Raw genomic sequence first — 18,317 nt, 5'->3', positions numbered from 1 at the left:
TCTGCTCATCCTCCTCACACACCTCATACTCCGCTCACCCTCCTAACTCACCTCATACTCCGCCCCCGATACCTCACCTCATACTCTGTCATCCACCCCTACTAACCTCATACTCTGCTCACCCTCCTCACACACCTCATACTCCGCCCCCCCTACCTCACTCACCTCATACTCTGCTCACCCTCCTCACACACCTCATACTCCGCTCACCCTCCTCACACACCTCATACTCCGCTCACCCTCCTCACACACCTTATACTCCGCTCACCCTCCTCACACACCTCATACTCCGCCCCCGATACCTCACCTCATACTGTCATCCACCCCTACTAACCTCATACTCTGCTCACCCTCCTCATACTCTGCCCCCCCTACCTCACTCACCTCATACTCAGCCATCCACCCCTATTCATCTCATACTCTGCTCACCCTCCTCACACACCTCATACTCCTCTCACACCTCATACTCCGCCCCCGATACCTCACCTCATACTCTGTCATCCACCCCTACTAACCTCATACTCTGCTCACCCTCCTCACACACCTCATACTCCGTCCCCCCCTACCTCACTCACCTCATACTCTGCCCCCCCGACTTCACACACCTCATACTCCGCCCCGCCACCTCACTCACCTCATACTCAGCCATCCACCCCTATTCATCTCATGCTCTGCTCACCCTCCTCACACACCTCATACTCCGCTCACACTCCTCACACACCTCATACTCCGCTCACACTCCTCACACACCTCATACTCCGCCCCCGATACCTCACCTCATACTCTGTCATCCACCCCTACTAACCTCATACTCTGCTCACCCTCCTCACACACCTCATACTCCGCCCCCCCTACCTCACTCACCTCATACTCTGCTCACCCTCCTCACACACCTCATACTCCGCTCACCCTCCTCACACACCTCATACTCCGCTCACCCTCCTCACACACCTTATACTCCGCTCACCCTCCTCACACACCTCATACTCCGCCCCCGATACCTCACCTCATACTGTCATCCACCCCTACTAACCTCATACTCTGCTCATCCTCCTCATACTCTGCCCCCCCTACCTCACTCACCTCATACTCAGCCATCCACCCCTATTCATCTCATACTCTGCTCACCCTCCTCACACACCTCATACTCCTCTCACACCTCATACTCCGCCCCCGATACCTCACCTCATACTCTGTCATCCACCCCTACTAACCTCATACTCTGCTCACCCTCCTCACACACCTCATACTCCGTCCCCCCCTACCTCACTCACCTCATACTCTGCCCCCCCGACTTCACACACCTCATACTCCGCCCCGCCACCTCACTCACCTCATACTCAGCCATCCACCCCTATTCATCTCATGCTCTGCTCACCCTCCTCACACACCTCATACTCCGCTCACACTCCTCACACACCTCATACTCCGCCCCCGATACCTCACCTCATACTCTGTCATCCACCCCTACAAACCTCATACTCTGCTCACCCTCCTCACACACCTCATATTCCGTCCCCCCCTACCTCAATCACCTCATACTCTGCCCCCCCGACTTCACACACCTCATACTCCGCCCCGCCACCTCACTCACCTCATACTCTTTTATCTACCCCTACTAACCTCATACTCTGCTCACCATCCTCACTCACCTCATACTCCGCCCACCACCTCACTCACCTCATACTCTGTAATCCACCCCTACTAACCTCATACTCTGCTCACCCTCCTCACTCACCTCATACTCCGCCCCCCCCCCGACCTCACACACCTCATACTAACCCCCCCCACTTCACTCACCTCATACTGCGCCATCCACCCCTATTCATCTCATACTCTGCTCACCCTCCTCATACTTTGCCCTCACCTACCTCACTCACCCTCTACTCTGCCCCCCCACTCCCTCACTAACATAATACTCCACCTACCCCCCCCCCTACTTCACTCACCTCATACTCCGCCTCGTCATCCGCTGACTTGGAGGTGCTCTTCTCTACGGTATCGGCCACCACAGGCTCAGGGGTGGTGGCCACGGTTGGAGATGCGGGGTCAGTGGGCTGCTGGGAGGACGGCGGTGTGCTCTCCTCCTCTTTCTGGGGGTTGCTGGACACCGTCTCCTCCATGGCGTTTATCACAGCGACCAGCTGCTGCTTTTTTTCAGCCTAAAGGAAAAACAAGAGACCGAGGGGTCAGTGACATTGTGGACTGTGATGGAAGAAGACATGGATGGTGGAAGAAGACATGGATGGTGGAGGACTGTGGGTGGATCATCTGGACAATATCTTATATTATAGAAGAGAAGACATGGATGGTGGAGGACTGTGGATGGATTATCTGGACAATATCTTATATTATAGAAGAGAAGACATGGATGGTGGAGGACTGTGGATGGATCATCTGGACAATGTTCTTATATTATAGAAGGAGAAGACATGGATGGTGGAGGACTGTGGATGGATCATCTGGACAATATCTTATATTATAGAAGAGAAGACATGGATGGTGGAGGACTGTGGATGGATCATCTGGACAATATCTTATATTATAGAAGAGAAGACATGGATGGTGGAGGACTGTGGATGGATCATCTGGACAATATCTTATATTATAGAAGGTGGAGGACTGTGGGTGAATCATCTGGACAATATCTTATATTATAGAAGGAGAAGACATGGATGGTGGAGGACTGTGGGTGGATCATCTGGACAATATCTTATATTATAGAAGAGAAGACATGGATGGTGGAGGATTGGGTGGATCATCTGGACAATGTTCTTATATTATAGAAGGAGAAGACATGGATGGTGGAGGACTGTGGATGGATCATCTGGACAATGCTCGTATATTATAGAAGAGAAGACATGGATGGTGGAGGACTGTGGGTGGATTATCTGGACAATGTTCTTATATTATAGAAGAGAAGACATGGATAGTGGAGGACTGTGGATGTATCATCTGGACAATGCTCGTATATTATAGAAGGAGAGGACATGGATGGTGGAGGACTGTGGATGGATCATCTGGACAATATCTTATATTATAGAAGGAGAAGACATGGATGGTGGAGGACTGTGGGTGGATCATCTGGACAATATCTTATATTATAGAAGGAGAAGACATGGATGGTGGAGGACTGTGGATGGATCATCTGGACAATGTTCTTATATTATAGAAGGAGAAGACATGGATGGTGGAGGACTGTGGATGGATCATCTGGACAATGTTCTTATATTATAGAAGGAGAAGACATGGATGGTGGAGGACTGTGGATGGATCATCTGGACAATGTTCTTATATTATAGAAGGAGAAGACATGGATGGTGGAGGACTGTGGATGGATCATCTGGACAATATCTTATATTATAGAAGAGAAGACATGGATGGTGGAGGACTGTGGATGGATCATCTGGACAATATCTTATATTATAGAAGAGAAGACATGGATGGTGGAGGACTGTGGATGGATCATCTGGACAATATCTTATATTATAGAAGGTGGAGGACTGTGGGTGAATCATCTGGACAATATCTTATATTATAGAAGGAGAAGACATGGATGGTGGAGGACTGTGGGTGGATCATCTGGACAATATCTTATATTATAGAAGAGAAGACATGGATGGTGGAGGACTGTGGATGGATCATCTGGACAATGTTCTTATATTATAGAAGAGAAGACATGGATGGTGGAGGACTGTGGATGGATCATCTGGACAATGTTCTTATATTATAGAAGGAGAAGACATGGATGGTGGAGGACTGTGGATGGATCATCTGGACAATGTTCTTATATTATAGAAGGAGAAGACATGGATGGTGGAGGACTGTGGATGGATCATCTGGACAATATCTTATATTATAGGAGGAGAAGACATGGATGGTGGAGGACTGTGGATGGATCATCTGGACAATATCTTATATTATAGAAGGAGAAGACATGGATGGTGGAGGACTGTGGATGGATCATCTGGACAATGCTCGTATATTATAGACGAAGACATGGATGGTGGAGGACTGCGGATGGATCATCTGGACAATATGTTAAATTATAGAAGGAGAAGACATGGATAGTGGAGGACTGTGGATGGATCATCTGGACAATGTTCTTATATTATAGGAGGAGAAGACATGTGGGTGGATCATCTGGACAATATCTTATATTATAGAAGGAGAAGACATGGATGGTGGAGGACTGTGGATGGATCATCTGGACAATGCTCGTATATTATAGAAGGAGAAGACATGGATGGTGGAGGACTGTGGATGGATCATCGGGACAATGTTCTTATATTATAGAAGGAGAAGACATGGATGGTGGAGGACTGCGGATGGATCATCTGGACAATATGTTATATTATAGAAGGAGAAGACATGGATGGTGGAGGACTGTGGATGGATCATCGGGACAATGTTCTTATATTATAGAAGGAGAAGACATGGATGGTGGAGGACTGCGGATGGATCATCTGGACAATATGTTATATTATAGAAGGAGAAGACATGGATATTGGAGGACTGTGGAAGGATCATCTGGACAATGCACGTATATTATAGAAGGAGAAGACATGGATGGTGGAGGACTGTGGATGGATCATCTGGACAATGCACGTATATTATAGAAGGAGAAGACATGGATGGTGGAGGACTGTGGGTGAATCATCTGGACAATGCTCGTATATTATAGAAGGAAAAGACATGGATGGTGGAGGACTGTGGATGGATCATCTGGGCAATGTTCTTATATTATAGAAGGAGAAAACATGGATGGTGGAGGACTGTGGATGGATCATCTGGACAATGCTCGTATATTATAGAAGGAGAAGACATGGATGGTGGAGGACTGTGGATGGATCATCTGGACAATATCTTATATTATAGAAGGAGAAGACATGGATAGTGGAGGACTGTGGATGGATCATCTGGACAATGTTCTTATATTATAGAAGGAGAAGACATGGATGGTGGAGGACTGTGGGTGGATTATCTGGACAATATCTTATATTATAGAAGGAGAAGACATGGATGGTGGAGGACTGTGGATGGATCATCTGGACAATATCTTATATTATAGAAGGAGAAGACATGGATGGTGGAGGACTGTGGATGGATCATCTGGACAATATCTTATATTATAGAAGGAAAAGACATGGATGGTGGAGGACTGTGGATGGATCATCTGGACAATGCTCATATATTATAGAAGGAGAAGACATGGATGGTGGAGGACTGTGGATGGATCATCTGGACAATGCTCGTATATTATAGAAGGAGAAGACATGGATGGTGGAGGACTGTGGATGGATCATCTGGACAATGCTCGTATATTATAGACGAAGACATGGATGGTGGAGGACTGCGGATGGATCATCTGGACAATATCTTAAATTATAGAAGGAGAAGACATGGATAGTGGAGGACTGTGGATGGATCATCTGGACAATGTTCTTATATTATAGGAGGAGAAGACATGTGGGTGGATCATCTGGACAATATCTTATATTATAGAAGGAGAAGACATGGATGGTGGAGGACTGTGGATGGATCATCTGGACAATGCTCGTATATTATAGAAGGAGAAGACATGGATGGTGGAGGACTGTGGATGGATCATCGGGACAATGTTCTTATATTATAGAAGGAGAAGACATGGATGGTGGAGGACTGTGGATGGATCATCGGGACAATGTTCTTATATTATAGAAGGAGAAGACATGGATGGTGGAGGACTGTGGATGGATCATCGGGACAATGTTCTTATATTATAGAAGGAGAAGACATGGATGGTGGAGGACTGCGGATGGATCATTTGGACAATATGTTATATTATAGAAGGAGAAGACATGGATATTGGAGGACTGTGGAAGGATCATCTGGACAATGCACGTATATTATAGAAGGAGAAGACATGGATGGTGGAGGACTGTGGGTGAATCATCTGGACAATGCTCGTATATTATAGAAGGAAAAGACATGGATGGTGGAGGACTGTGGATGGATCATCTGGGCAATGTTCTTATATTATAGAAGGAGAAAACATGGATGGTGGAGGACTGTGGATGGATCATCTGGACAATGCTCGTATATTATAGAAGGAGAAGACATGGATGGTGGAGGACTGTGGCTGGATCATCTGGACAATATCTTATATTATAGAAGGAGAAGACATGGATAGTGGAGGACTGTGGATGGATCATCTGGACAATGTTCTTATATTATAGAAGGAGAAGACATGGATGGTGGAGGACTGTGGATGGATCATCTGGACAATATCTTATATTATAGAAGGAGAAGACATGGATAGTGGAGGACTGTGGATGGATCATCTGGACAATGTCTTATATTATAGAAGGAGAAGACATGGATGGTGGAGGACTGTGGATGGATCATCTGGACAATATCTTATATTATAGAAGGAAAAGACATGGATGGTGGAGGACTGTGGATGGATCATCTGGACAATGCTCGTATATTATAGAAGGAGAAGACATGGATGGTGGAGGACTGTGGATGGATCATCTGGACAATGCTCGTATATTATAGATGGATTATTTCCCCCGTCTGTGAGTGCGGCGCAGACATATAGAACGCTGTTCATACAAGATAAACTGCCAACCCCTTATTATAATCCCAGGACTATCACAGGACACGGATAAGTTTTTGCCCACTAGTTGATACCAGGATGGTAATGCCAGTATTAATGCGGCATAACACAGGAAAGTGTCAGTCAGCTGGAAACTGGGTGACTGACCAATTAGACACCAGGAGTAACCCCCATCCCTATCATAGACCACCAGGGAAGCTGACACTTACCCTCTTACTACCCTAGACCACCAGGGAAGCTTACACTAACCCTCTTACTACCCATGGCCATCAGGGAAGCTGACATTAACCATCTTACTACACATGACCACCAGGGAAGCTGACATTAACCCTCTTACTACCCTAGACCACCAGGGAAGCCGACATTAACCCTCTTACTACCCTAGACCACCAGGGAAGCTTACACTAACCCTCTTACTACCCATGACCATCAGGGAAGCTGACACTTACCCTCTTACTACCCTAGACCATCAGGGAAGCTTACACTAACCCTCTTACTACCCATGACCATCAGGGAAGCTGACATTAACCCTCTTACTACCCTAGACCACGAGGGAAGCTTACACTAACCCTCTTACTACCCATGACCATCAGGGAAGCTGACACTAACCCCACTTACTACCTTTGTCCACTAGGGAATCTGATACTAACCCTTTACTATCCCAGACCGCCAGGAAAACTAACACTAATCCACTTACTACTCTAGACCACCAGGGATCCTGACACCCGTTCACCATAGAGTGGCATTCGTTTTTAGCATTCGTAAACATACATTGATCCCCTCTTCGAGGGCATAAAGGTAGGTTAAACGGAAAGAAAACCGCAGTGTGAATCCACCGACCTCCATACAGAAGTCTGACAAGTCACAGATGTTTGGGGAATTTTTATTTGCTTTTAATACAAGGTGCAATTTACACAATATTATGGCGGATCGGTGTAACTATAAAAATAATATTATAGAACATAACATCAAATATAACAGTAAATAACTGGTATGGAACATTTCTTAATATACACAATGAAAGAAAAAAAAATCTATAAAATATACTAAATTATTACTGTAAATGTAGATTGGACGACCCCCCCCCCAGCAGACTCCGTAAACAAACATAAATAAATCTTTCTCCTTTATTTATTTGCTGGACTCTTTTTTTTATAGGATAGTGATTATATTACTTGTATTATTTTTCTTGCTTTGTTCTGTTATTGTTTCTATTTATTTATTTTTATGTATTCTTATGTATGATGTTCTGATGTCATAGAGTGGTGTCATTATTCTCCTTTATTTAGATGCTGGACTGTTTTTTTTATGATAGTGTTTATATTATTTTTGTTCTGTTATAGTTTTTCTGAGGTAGTTTTATGTATATACCGTATTTATCGGGGTATACCACGCACCGGCATATAACACGCACCCTCATTTTACCAAGGATATTTGGGTAAAAAAAGTTTTTTACCCAAATATCCATGGTAAAATGAGGGTGCGTGTGTGCGCGTGTATACCCCGATACACCCCCAGGAAAGGCAGGGGGAGAGAGGCCGTCTCTGCCCGCTTCTCTCCCCCTGCCTTTCCTGGGGTCTAGAGCCCTGCTGCCGGCCCTTCTCACCCCCTGGCTATCGGCGCCGCTGCCCGTTCTGTCCCCCCTGACTATCGGTGCCGGCGCCCCATTGCCGGCGCCGCTGCCCCCCCCCATCCCCGGTGGCATAATTACCTGTTGCCGGGGTCGGGTCCGCGCTGCTGCAGGCCTCCGGCGTGCGTCCCCTGCGTCGTTGCTATGTGCTGCACGGCGCCGCGCCGTGCATAGCAACGACGCAGGGGACGCACGCCGGAGGCCTGCAGCAGCGCGGACCCGACCCCGGCAACAGGTAATTATGCCACCGGGGATGGGGGGAGGTAACGGGGCAGCGGCGCCGGCAATGGGTGCCGCTGCCCCTTCTCTCCCCTGGCTGTCGGCGCCGCTTCTCTCCCCCTGGCTATCGGCGCCGGCAATGGGGCGCCGGCACCGATAGTCAGGGGGACAGAACGGGCAGCGGCGCCGATAGCCAGGGGGTGAGAAGGGCCGGCAGCAGCACTCTAGACCCCAGGAAAGGCAGGGGGAGAGAAGCGGGCAGCGACGGCCTCTCTCCCCCTGCCTTTCCTGGGGGTGTATCGGCGTATAACACGCACATAGACTTTAGGCTAAAAATTTTAGCACCTTTGCAAAGCTGAGACCTGCCAGTGTCATGGATTGTTCTCAATCATCATCTGGGAAGACCACATGATGTCAATCTCAAAGGTTTTAAATGCCCAGACTCATCTGACCTTGCCCCAACAATCAGCACCATGGGTTCTTCTAAGCAGTTGTCTAGAAATCTGAAACTGAAAATAGTGGACGCTCACAAAGCTGGAGAAGGCTATAAGAAGATAGCAAAACGTTTTCAGATGTCAATATCCTCTGTTCGGAACGTAATTAAGAAATGGCAGCAATCAGGAACAGTGGAAGTTAAAGCAAGATCTGGAAGACCAAGGAAAATATCAGACAGAACAGCTCGCAGGATTGTGAGAAAAACAATTCAAAACACACGTTTGACTGCACAATTCCTCCAGAAAGATCTGTCAGACACTGAAGTTGTGGTACACTATTCCACTATAAAGAGATACTTGTACAAATATGGTCTTCATGGAAGAGTCATCAGAAGAAAACCTCTTCTACGTCCTCAACACAAAAATCATCGTTTGAACTTTGCAAATGAACATATAGACAAGCCTGATGCATTTTGGAAACAAGTTCTGTGGACCGATGAGGTTAAAATTGAACTTTTTGGCCGGAATGAGCAAATGTACGTTTGGAGAAGAAGGGGAACAGAATTTAATGAAAAGAACCTCTGTCCAACTGTTAAAGGGGTATTCCAGGCAAACCTTTTATATATATATATATATATATATATATATATATATATATATATATCTCAACTGGCTCCGGAAAGTTAAACAGATTTGTAAATTACTTCTATTAAAAAATCTTAATCCTTCCAATATTATTAGCTCCTGAAGATTTCTGTCTAACTGCTCAATGATGATGTCACGTCCCGTGAGCTGTGCATGATGGGAGAATATCCCCATAGGAACTGCACAGCTCCCGGGACGTGAGTCATCAGAGAGCAGTTAGACAGAAAACAACAACTCAACTTCAGAAGCTAATAACTATTGGAAGGATTAAGATTTTTTAATAGAAGTAATTTACAAATCTGTTTAACATTCCGGAGCCAGTTGATATATATAAAAAAAAAGTTTTGGCCTGGAATACCCCTTTAAGCATGGGGGTGGATCAATCATAATTTGGGGTTGTATTGCAGCCAGTGGCACAGGGAACATCTCACAAGTAGAAGGAAAAATGGATTCAATAAAATGTCAGCAAATTTTGGATACTAACTTGATGCCATCTGTGAAAAAGCTGAAGTTAGAGAGGATGGCTTCTACAAATGGATAATGATCCTAAACACACCTCGAAATCCATGGGGGATTACATCAAGAGGCGTAAACTGAAGGTTTTGCCATGGCCTTCACAATCTCCTGACCACAACATAATTGAAAATCTATGGCTAGACCTTAAAAGAGCAGTGCGTGACAGACAGCCCAGAAGTCTCAAAGAACTGGAAGACTTTTGTAAGGAAGAATGGGCAAAGATACCTCAAACAAGAATTGAAAGACTCTTGGCTGCTACAATAAGCGTTTACAAGCTGTGATACTTACCAAAGGGGGCAGTACAAGATATTAACTCTGCAGGGTGCACAAACTTTTGCAGACACCATTTTTTTGTTTTCTGTTATTTTGAAAGTGTAAATGATGGAAATAAAATGTAACTTTTGTTGACATATTATAAGAATGTCTAATCTGTAATTTGATGCCTTTTGGAGATTTTTCCATCTTTCCTTGGCTTCTTTATGCACATTAATACACATTTTTACCTGGGGCGCCCAAACTTTAGATCCCCACTGTATATGCTGGACTGGTTTTCCAGGATAGTGTTATTATTATTTGTATTAATTTGTTGCTTTGTTCTGTTGTTTTTTCTGTTGTTTTGTTTTTGTTTTATGTATATATGTCATATGTATTGTTATGTACACTGTTCAAAAAAATTAAATGAACACTGAGATAACACATCGTAGATCTGAATGAATGAACTAATCGTATGAAATACTTTCCTCTTTACATAGTTGAATGCGCTGACAACAAAATCACACAAAAATTATCAATGGAAATGAAATGTATTAACCCCTGGAGGTCTGGATATGGAGTCACACTCAAAATCACAGTGGAAAACCCCACTACAGGCTGATCCAACTTTATGTAATGTCCTTAATACAAGTCCCAATGAGGCTCAGTAGTGTGTGTGGCCTCCACGTGCCCGTATGACCTCCCTACAAGGCCTGGGCATGATCCTGATGAGGTGGAGGATGGTCTCCTGAGGGATGTCCTCCCAGACCTGGACTAAAGCATCCGCCAACTCCTGGACAATCTGTGGTGGATGGAACGAGACGTCCCAGATGTGCTCAATCGCATTCAGGGGAACGGGCGGCCAGTCCATAGCATCAATGCCTTCCTCTTGTAGGAACTGCTGACACACTCCAGCCACATGAGGTCTAGTATTGTCTTGTATTAGGAGGAACCCAGGGCCAACCACACCAGCATATGGTCTCACAAGGGGTCTGAGGATCTCTGTACCTAATGGCAGTCAGTCTACCTCTGGCAAGCACATGGAGGGCTGTGCAGCTCCCAAAGAAATGCCACCCCACACTATTACTGACCCACCGCCAAACCGGTCATGCTGGAGGATGTTGCAGGCAGTAGAACGTTCTCCACGGCGTCTCCAGATTCAGTCACGTCACACGTCTGTCACATGTGCTCAGTGTGAGAGCACAGGACGCCAGTGGCGAATTTGCCAATCTTGATGTTCTCTGGCAAATGGCAAACGTCCTGCACGGTGTTGGGCTGTAAGCACAACCCCCACTTGTGGACGTCGGGCCCTAATACCGCCCTCATGGAGTCTGTTTCTGACCATTTGAGTGGACACATGCACATTTGTGTCCTGCTGGAGGTCATTTTGCAGGGCTCTGGCAGTGCTCCTCCTTGCACAAAGGTGGAGGTAGCGGTCCTTCTGCTGGGTTGTTGCCCTCCTACGGCCTCCTCCACGTCTCCTGATGTACTGGCCTGTCTCCTGGTAGTGCCTCCATGCTCTGGACACTATGCTGACAGACACGGCAAACCTTCTTGCCACAGCTCGCATTGATGTGCCATCCTGGATGAGCTGCACTACCTGAGCCACTTGTGTGAGTTGTAGACTCCGTCTCATGCTACCACTAGAGTGAAAGCACTGCCAGCATTCAAAAGTGACTAAAAACATCAGCCAGGAAGCATAGGAACTAAGAAGTGGTCTGTGGTCACCACCTGCAGAAACACTCCTTTATTGGGGGTGTCTTTCTAATTGCCTATAATTTCCACGTGTTGTCTGTTCCATGTGAAATTGATTGTCAATCAGTGTTCTTCCTGAGTGGACAGTGGGATCTCACACAAGTGTCAGTGACTTGGCGTTACATTGTGGTGTTTACGTGTTCACTTTATTATTTTGAGCAGTGTATGATGTTCTGATCTCATAGAGTTCTGTTATTGTTTTTCCTGATGTAGTTTTATGTATGGTTAACTGTTGTATGGCGCGAGATCCCGACTTGAGCCCGCGTCATACCGGCCCCCCAGCTGATTCCTGTAGCTGAGGACCGGCATTAATAGCTGACGATTGCCGCGGGCAGCTATTAACCCTTTGGATCGCCTGAAGGGACATTTAAACCATTCCTGGTGGTCCAGAGTAGTGGATCACCCCGCGCAGCGCGATAGCGGGGGAAGACGATCCACTGCTGAGGTAGCCTGAGGACTTACCTCTCCTTCCATGTGGGCTCCTGCGCTAAGAATAATAAAGCATGGCAGGACCAGGCCTTATCAATCGAGTGCAGAGCACACAGATCAATGTGGCCCTATGGAAAGGGAACTAATAAAATGTAAAAAAAAAAAAAAAAAAAAAAGTTAAAGGGGTACTCCGCTGCCCTGCTTCCGGAGCTCCGCTCCCCAGCGTCCGGAACTTTATTGTTCCGAACGTTGTGTGCGGGCTTCTGTGTTTAGGGCCGCCCCTTGTGACGTCACGCCCGCCCCCTTCCCATAGGCTTTCATTGAGGGGGCGGGCGTGACGTCATGAGGGGCGGCCCTGAACATGGAAGCCCGCACACAGCGTTCAGAACAATAAACTTCCGGATGCTGGGGAGCAGAGCTCCAGAAGCAGGGCAGCGGAGTACCCCTTTAAATAAAAAGTAAAAAAAAAAAAAAAAAAACATTAACCCCTTTCTTATTAAAAGTTTAAATCACCCCCCTTTTCCTTTTTATGTAACCATAAAAAAAATAAACATGTGGTATCGCCGCGTGCGTAAATGTCCGAACTATAAAAATATATCATAAACTAAACCACACGGTCAATGGCGTACGCGCAAAAAAATTCCAAAGTCCAAAATAGTGTCTTTTTGGTCACTTTTTATATCATGAAAAAATGTATAAAAAACAATCAAAAAGTCCCATCAATACAAAAATGGTGCCACTAAAAACTTCAGATCACGGCGCAAAAAATGAGCCCTCATATCGCCCCATACACGGAGAAATAAAAAAGTTATAGGGGTCAGAAGATTACATTTTTAAAAGTATTAATTTTCCTGCATGTAGTTATGATTTTTTCCAGAAGTGCGACAAAATCACCTATATAAGTAGGGGATCATTTTAATCGTATGGACCTACAGAATAAAGAGAAGGTGTCATTTATACCGAAATATGCACTGCCTAGAAACGGAAGCCCCAAAAAGTTATAAAATTGAGATTTTTCTTCAATTTTGTCGCACAATGATTTTTTTTGTTTCGCCGTAGATTTTTGGTAAAATGACTGCAAAAAATAAACCATCATATAGATTTTTAGGTTGAAAATTGAAAGAGTTATGATTTTTAAAAGGTAATGAGGAAAGAACGAAAGTGATGGAAAAACTACATAAAAAGGGGGTTAATGATGATCTGATCTCATAGAATTCTGTTATTGTATTTTATGTAGTGTTATGTATGGTTAGTGATGATCTGATCTCATAGATTTCTGTTATTGTTTTTTTATGTAGTTTTATGTATGGTTAGTGATGTTCTGATCTCATAGAATTCTGTTATTGTTTTTTTTATGTAGTGTTATGTATGGTTAATGATGATCTGATCTCATAGAGTTCTGTTATTGTTTTTTTTTATGTAGTTTTATGTATGGTTAGTGATGATCTGATCTCATAGAGTTGTTATTGTTTTTTTATGTAGTTTTATGTATGGTTAATGATGATCTGATCTCATAGAGTTCTGTTATTGTTTTTTATGTAGTTTTATGTATGGTTAGTGATGTTCTGATCTCATAGAGTTCTGTTATTGTTTTTTATGTAGTTTTATGTATGGTTAATGATGATCTGATCTCATAGAGTTCTGTTATTGTTTTTTATGTAGTTTTATGTATGGTTAATGATGATCTGATCTCATAGAGTTGTTATTGTTTTTTTATGTAGTTTTATGTATGGTTAGTGATGTTCTGATGTCATAGATTTCTGTTATTATTTTTTATGTAGTTTTATGTATGGTTAGTGATGTTCTGATCTCATAGAGTTCTGTTATTGTTTTTTATGTAGTTTTATGTATGGTTAGTGATGATCTGATCTCATAGAGTTCTGTTATTGTTTTTTATGTAGTTTTATGTATGGTTAGTGATGATCTGATCTCATAGAGTTCTGTTATTGTTTTTTATGTAGTTTTATGTATGGTTAGTGATGTTCTGATCTCATAGAATTCTGTTATTGTTTTTTATGTAGTTTTATGTATGGTTAGTGATGTTCTGATCTCATAGAATTCTGTTATTGTTTTTTATGTAGTTTTATGTATGGTTAATGATGATCTGATCTCATAGAATTCTGTTATTGTTTTTTTATGTAGTTTTATGTATGGTTAATGATGATCTGATCTCATAGATTTCTGTTATTGTTTTTTTATGTAGTTTTATGTATGGTTAGTAATGATCTGATCTCATAGAATTCTGTTATTGTTTTTTATGTAGTTTTATGTATGGTTAGTGATGTTCTGATCTCATAGAATTCTGTTATTGTTTTTTATGTAGTTTTATGTATGGTTAATGATGATCTGATCTCATAGAATTCTGTTATTGTTTTTTTATGTAGTTTTATGTATGGTTAATGATGATCTGATCTCATAGATTTCTGTTATTGTTTTTTTATGTAGTTTTATGTATGGTTAGTAATGATCTGATCTCAGAGTTGTTATAATTTTTTATGTAGTGTTATGTATGGTTAGTGATGATCTGATCTCAGAGTTGTTATTGTTTTTTATGTAGTTTTATGTATGGTTAGTGATGTTCTGATCTCATAGATTTCTGTTATTATTTTTTATGTAGTTTTATGTATGGTTAGTGATGTTCTGATCTCATAGATTTCTGTTATTGTTTTTTTATGTAGTTTTATGTATGGTTAATGATGATCTGATCACATAGAATTCTGTTATTGTTTTTTATGTAGTTTTATGTATGGTTAATGATGATCTGATCACATAGATTTCTGTTATTGTTTTTTTATGTAGTTTTATGTATGGTTAGTGATGTTCTGATGTCATAGATTTCTGTTATTGTTTTTTATGTAGTTTTATGTATGGTTAGTGATGTTCTGATCTCATAGATTTCTGTTATTGTTTTTTTATGTAGTTTTATGTATGGTTAATGATGATCTGATCACATAGAATTCTGTTATTGTTTTTTATGTAGTTTTATGTATGGTTAGTGATGTTCTGATCTCATAGAGTTCTGTTATTGTTTTTTTATGTAGTTTTATGTATGGTTAATGATGTTCTGATCTCATAGATTTCTGTTATTGTTTTTTATGCAGTTTTATGTATGTTAATGATGATCTGATCTCATAGAATTCTGTTATTGTTTTTTATGTAGTTTTATGTATGGTTAATGATGATCTGATCACATAGAATTCTGTTATTGTTTTTTATGCAGTTTTATGTATGGTTAATGATTATCTGATCTCATAGATTACTGTTATTGTTTTTTTTTATATAGTTTTGTGTATGGTTAATGATGGTCTGATCTAAGAATTCTGTTATTTTTTTATGTAGTTTTATGTATGGTTAATGATGATCTGATCTCAGAGTTGTTATTGTTTTTTTATGTAGTTTTATGTATGGTTAATGATGTTCTGATCTCATAGATTTCTGTTATTGTTTTTTTTATGTAGTTTTATGTATGGTTAGTGATGATCTGATCTCATAGAGTTCTGTTATTGTTTTTTTATGTAGTTTTATGTATGGTTAGTGATGTTCTGATCTCATAGTGTTCTGTTATTGTTTTTTTATGTAGATTTATGTATGGTTAGTGATGTTCTGATCTCATAGTGTTCTGTTATTTTTTTTTTATGTAGTTTTATGTATGGTTAGTGATGATCTGATCTCATAGAGTTCTGTTATTGTTTTTTTATGTAGTTTTATGTATGGTTAATGATGATCTGATCTCATAGAGTTCTGTTATTGTTTTTTATGTAGATTTATGTATGGTTAGTGATGATCTGATCTCATAGAGTTCTGTTATTGTTTTTTTATGTAGTTTTATGTATGGTTAATGATGATCTGATCTCATAGAGTTCTGTTATTATTTTTTATGTAGTGTTATGTATGGTTAATGATGTTCTGATCTCATAGAGTTCTGTTATTGTTTTTTATGTAGATTTATGTATGGTTAGTGATGTTCTGATCTCATAGATTTCTGTTATTGTTTTTTTATGTAGTTTTATGTATGGTTAATGATGATCTGATCTCAGAGTTGTTATTTTTTATGTAGTTTTATGTATGGTTAATGATGATCTGATCTCATAGAGTTCTGTTATTGTTTCTTTATGTAGTTTTATGTATGGTTAGTGATGTTCTGATCTCATAGAGTTCTGTTATTGTTTTTTATGTAGTTTTATGTATGGTTAGTGATGTTCTGATCTCATAGAATTCTGTTATTGTTTTTTATGTAGTTTTATGTATGGTTAGTGATGATCTGATCTCATAGAGTTGTTATTGTTTTTTATGTAGTGTTATGTATGGTTAATGATGATCTGATCTCATAGAGTTCTGTTATTGTTTTTTATGTAGTTTTATGTATGGTTAGTGATGTTCTGATCTCATAGAATTCTGTTATTGTTTTTTATGTAGTTTTATGTATGGTTAGTGATGTTCTGATGTCATAGATTTCTGTTATTGTTTTTTATGTAGTGTTATGTATGGTTAATGATGATCTGATCTCATAGATTTCTGTTATTATTTTTTATGTAGTTTTATGTATGGTTAGTGATGATCTGATCTCATAGAATTCTGTTATTGTTTTTTATGTAGTGTTATGTATGGTTAGTGATGTTCTGATCTCATAGATTTCTGTTATTGTTTTTTTATGTAGTGTTATGTATGGTTAGTGATGATCTGATCTCATAGAATTCTGTTATTGTTTTTTATGTAGTTTTATGTATGGTTAATGATGATTTGATCTCATAGAGTTGTTATTGTTTTTTATGTAGTTTTATGTATGGTTAGTGATGTTCTGATCTCATAGAATTCTGTTATTGTTTTTTTATGTAGTTTTATGTATGGTTAATGATGATTTGATCTCATAGAATTCTGTTATTATTTTTTATGTAGATTTATGTATGGTTAGTGATGTTCTGATCTCATAGATTTCTGTTATTGTTTTTTTATGTAGTTTTATGTATGGTTAGTGATGTTCTGATCTCATAGATTTCTGTTATTGTTTTTTTATGTAGTTTTATGCATGGTTAGTGATGTTCTGATGTCATAGATTTCTGTTATTGTTTTTTATGTAGATTTATGTATGGTTAGTGATGATCTGATCTCATAGAGTTCTGTTATTGTTTTTTTATGTAGTTTTATGTATGGTTAGTGATGTTCTGATCTCATAGATTTCTGTTATTGTTTTTTTATGTAGTTTTATGTATGGTTAGTGATGTTCTGATTAATTTCATATTTGTATAACAGTAGATCTACAGAAGCCGAGTCCCCTGCACTGCCTGCCCTGTGTCTGTACTCTGGCTCCCCTGGTGGCAGCTCTGGGGTAGTGCAGGAGGCTCACACATGTGGCTGCACAGCAGCACAGCCCCAGATCCCTGCACTCTCTCTCTCTCTTTCTGCTGGGGCCCTATGACCTGTCACACACAGGGGCCCCTGGGCACCAGGCTGCACCCCCAGCAGGTTACACATGTATGCACTCAGCTTTATCTGTCTTCCCACCTGTAACCCCCCCCCCCCCCCAGTCCTTAGGGCCCCCTGCCCCTGGAATGCCCAGGTATATGCCCTGTATACTGCACCTCTCCTGTGCCCAGGGCTGCCCTGCTCCTCCTGTGTCTGCCCATGGTCCTCAGTGCCAGACGTCTTCTGCTATGGCCTCTTCTTCTTCTGCTTCTTCTAGAAGGAGCCTCACAGCTCCCCTCCCCCACCCCAGACCTGCAGGAAACTTCCAGCCAATCACAGGCCTCCACTGCAGACTCCTTCTCTGCCCCTAACATGAGGCCTGGGGGACCCCAAGGCCCCGGAGAAACCTGCCTGAGTGCTACACAGAGGCTGA

The 18,317-nt window shown here is 41.8% G+C and overlaps 1 protein-coding gene across 6 annotated transcripts in view; it reads right to left on the bottom strand.

Annotated features, from left to right (window-relative positions):
* The window catches only part of DNMT3A (DNA methyltransferase 3 alpha), a 285,392-nt gene that overhangs the window by 62,755 nt on the left and 204,320 nt on the right, over window positions 1-18,317 (bottom strand). For 5 of the 6 annotated variants that reach the window (XM_056551891.1, XM_056551892.1, XM_056551893.1 and 2 more), the window contains one exon: window positions 1,950-2,162. In XM_056551891.1, the coding sequence (XP_056407866.1) occupies window positions 1,950-2,162 (213 nt within the window). Of the gene's footprint in view, window positions 1-1,949; window positions 2,163-18,060; window positions 18,175-18,317 lie in introns of those variants that run through there. The other variant, XM_056551894.1, reaches the window with a different exon arrangement.

The sequence above is a fragment of the Hyla sarda genome, unplaced genomic scaffold (genome assembly GCF_029499605.1).
Source record: "Hyla sarda isolate aHylSar1 unplaced genomic scaffold, aHylSar1.hap1 scaffold_126, whole genome shotgun sequence".
Taxonomy (NCBI): domain Eukaryota; kingdom Metazoa; phylum Chordata; class Amphibia; order Anura; family Hylidae; genus Hyla; species Hyla sarda.
The sequence above is the reverse complement of the archived record's forward strand: the minus strand, read 5'-3'. Positions and strand labels throughout refer to the sequence as shown.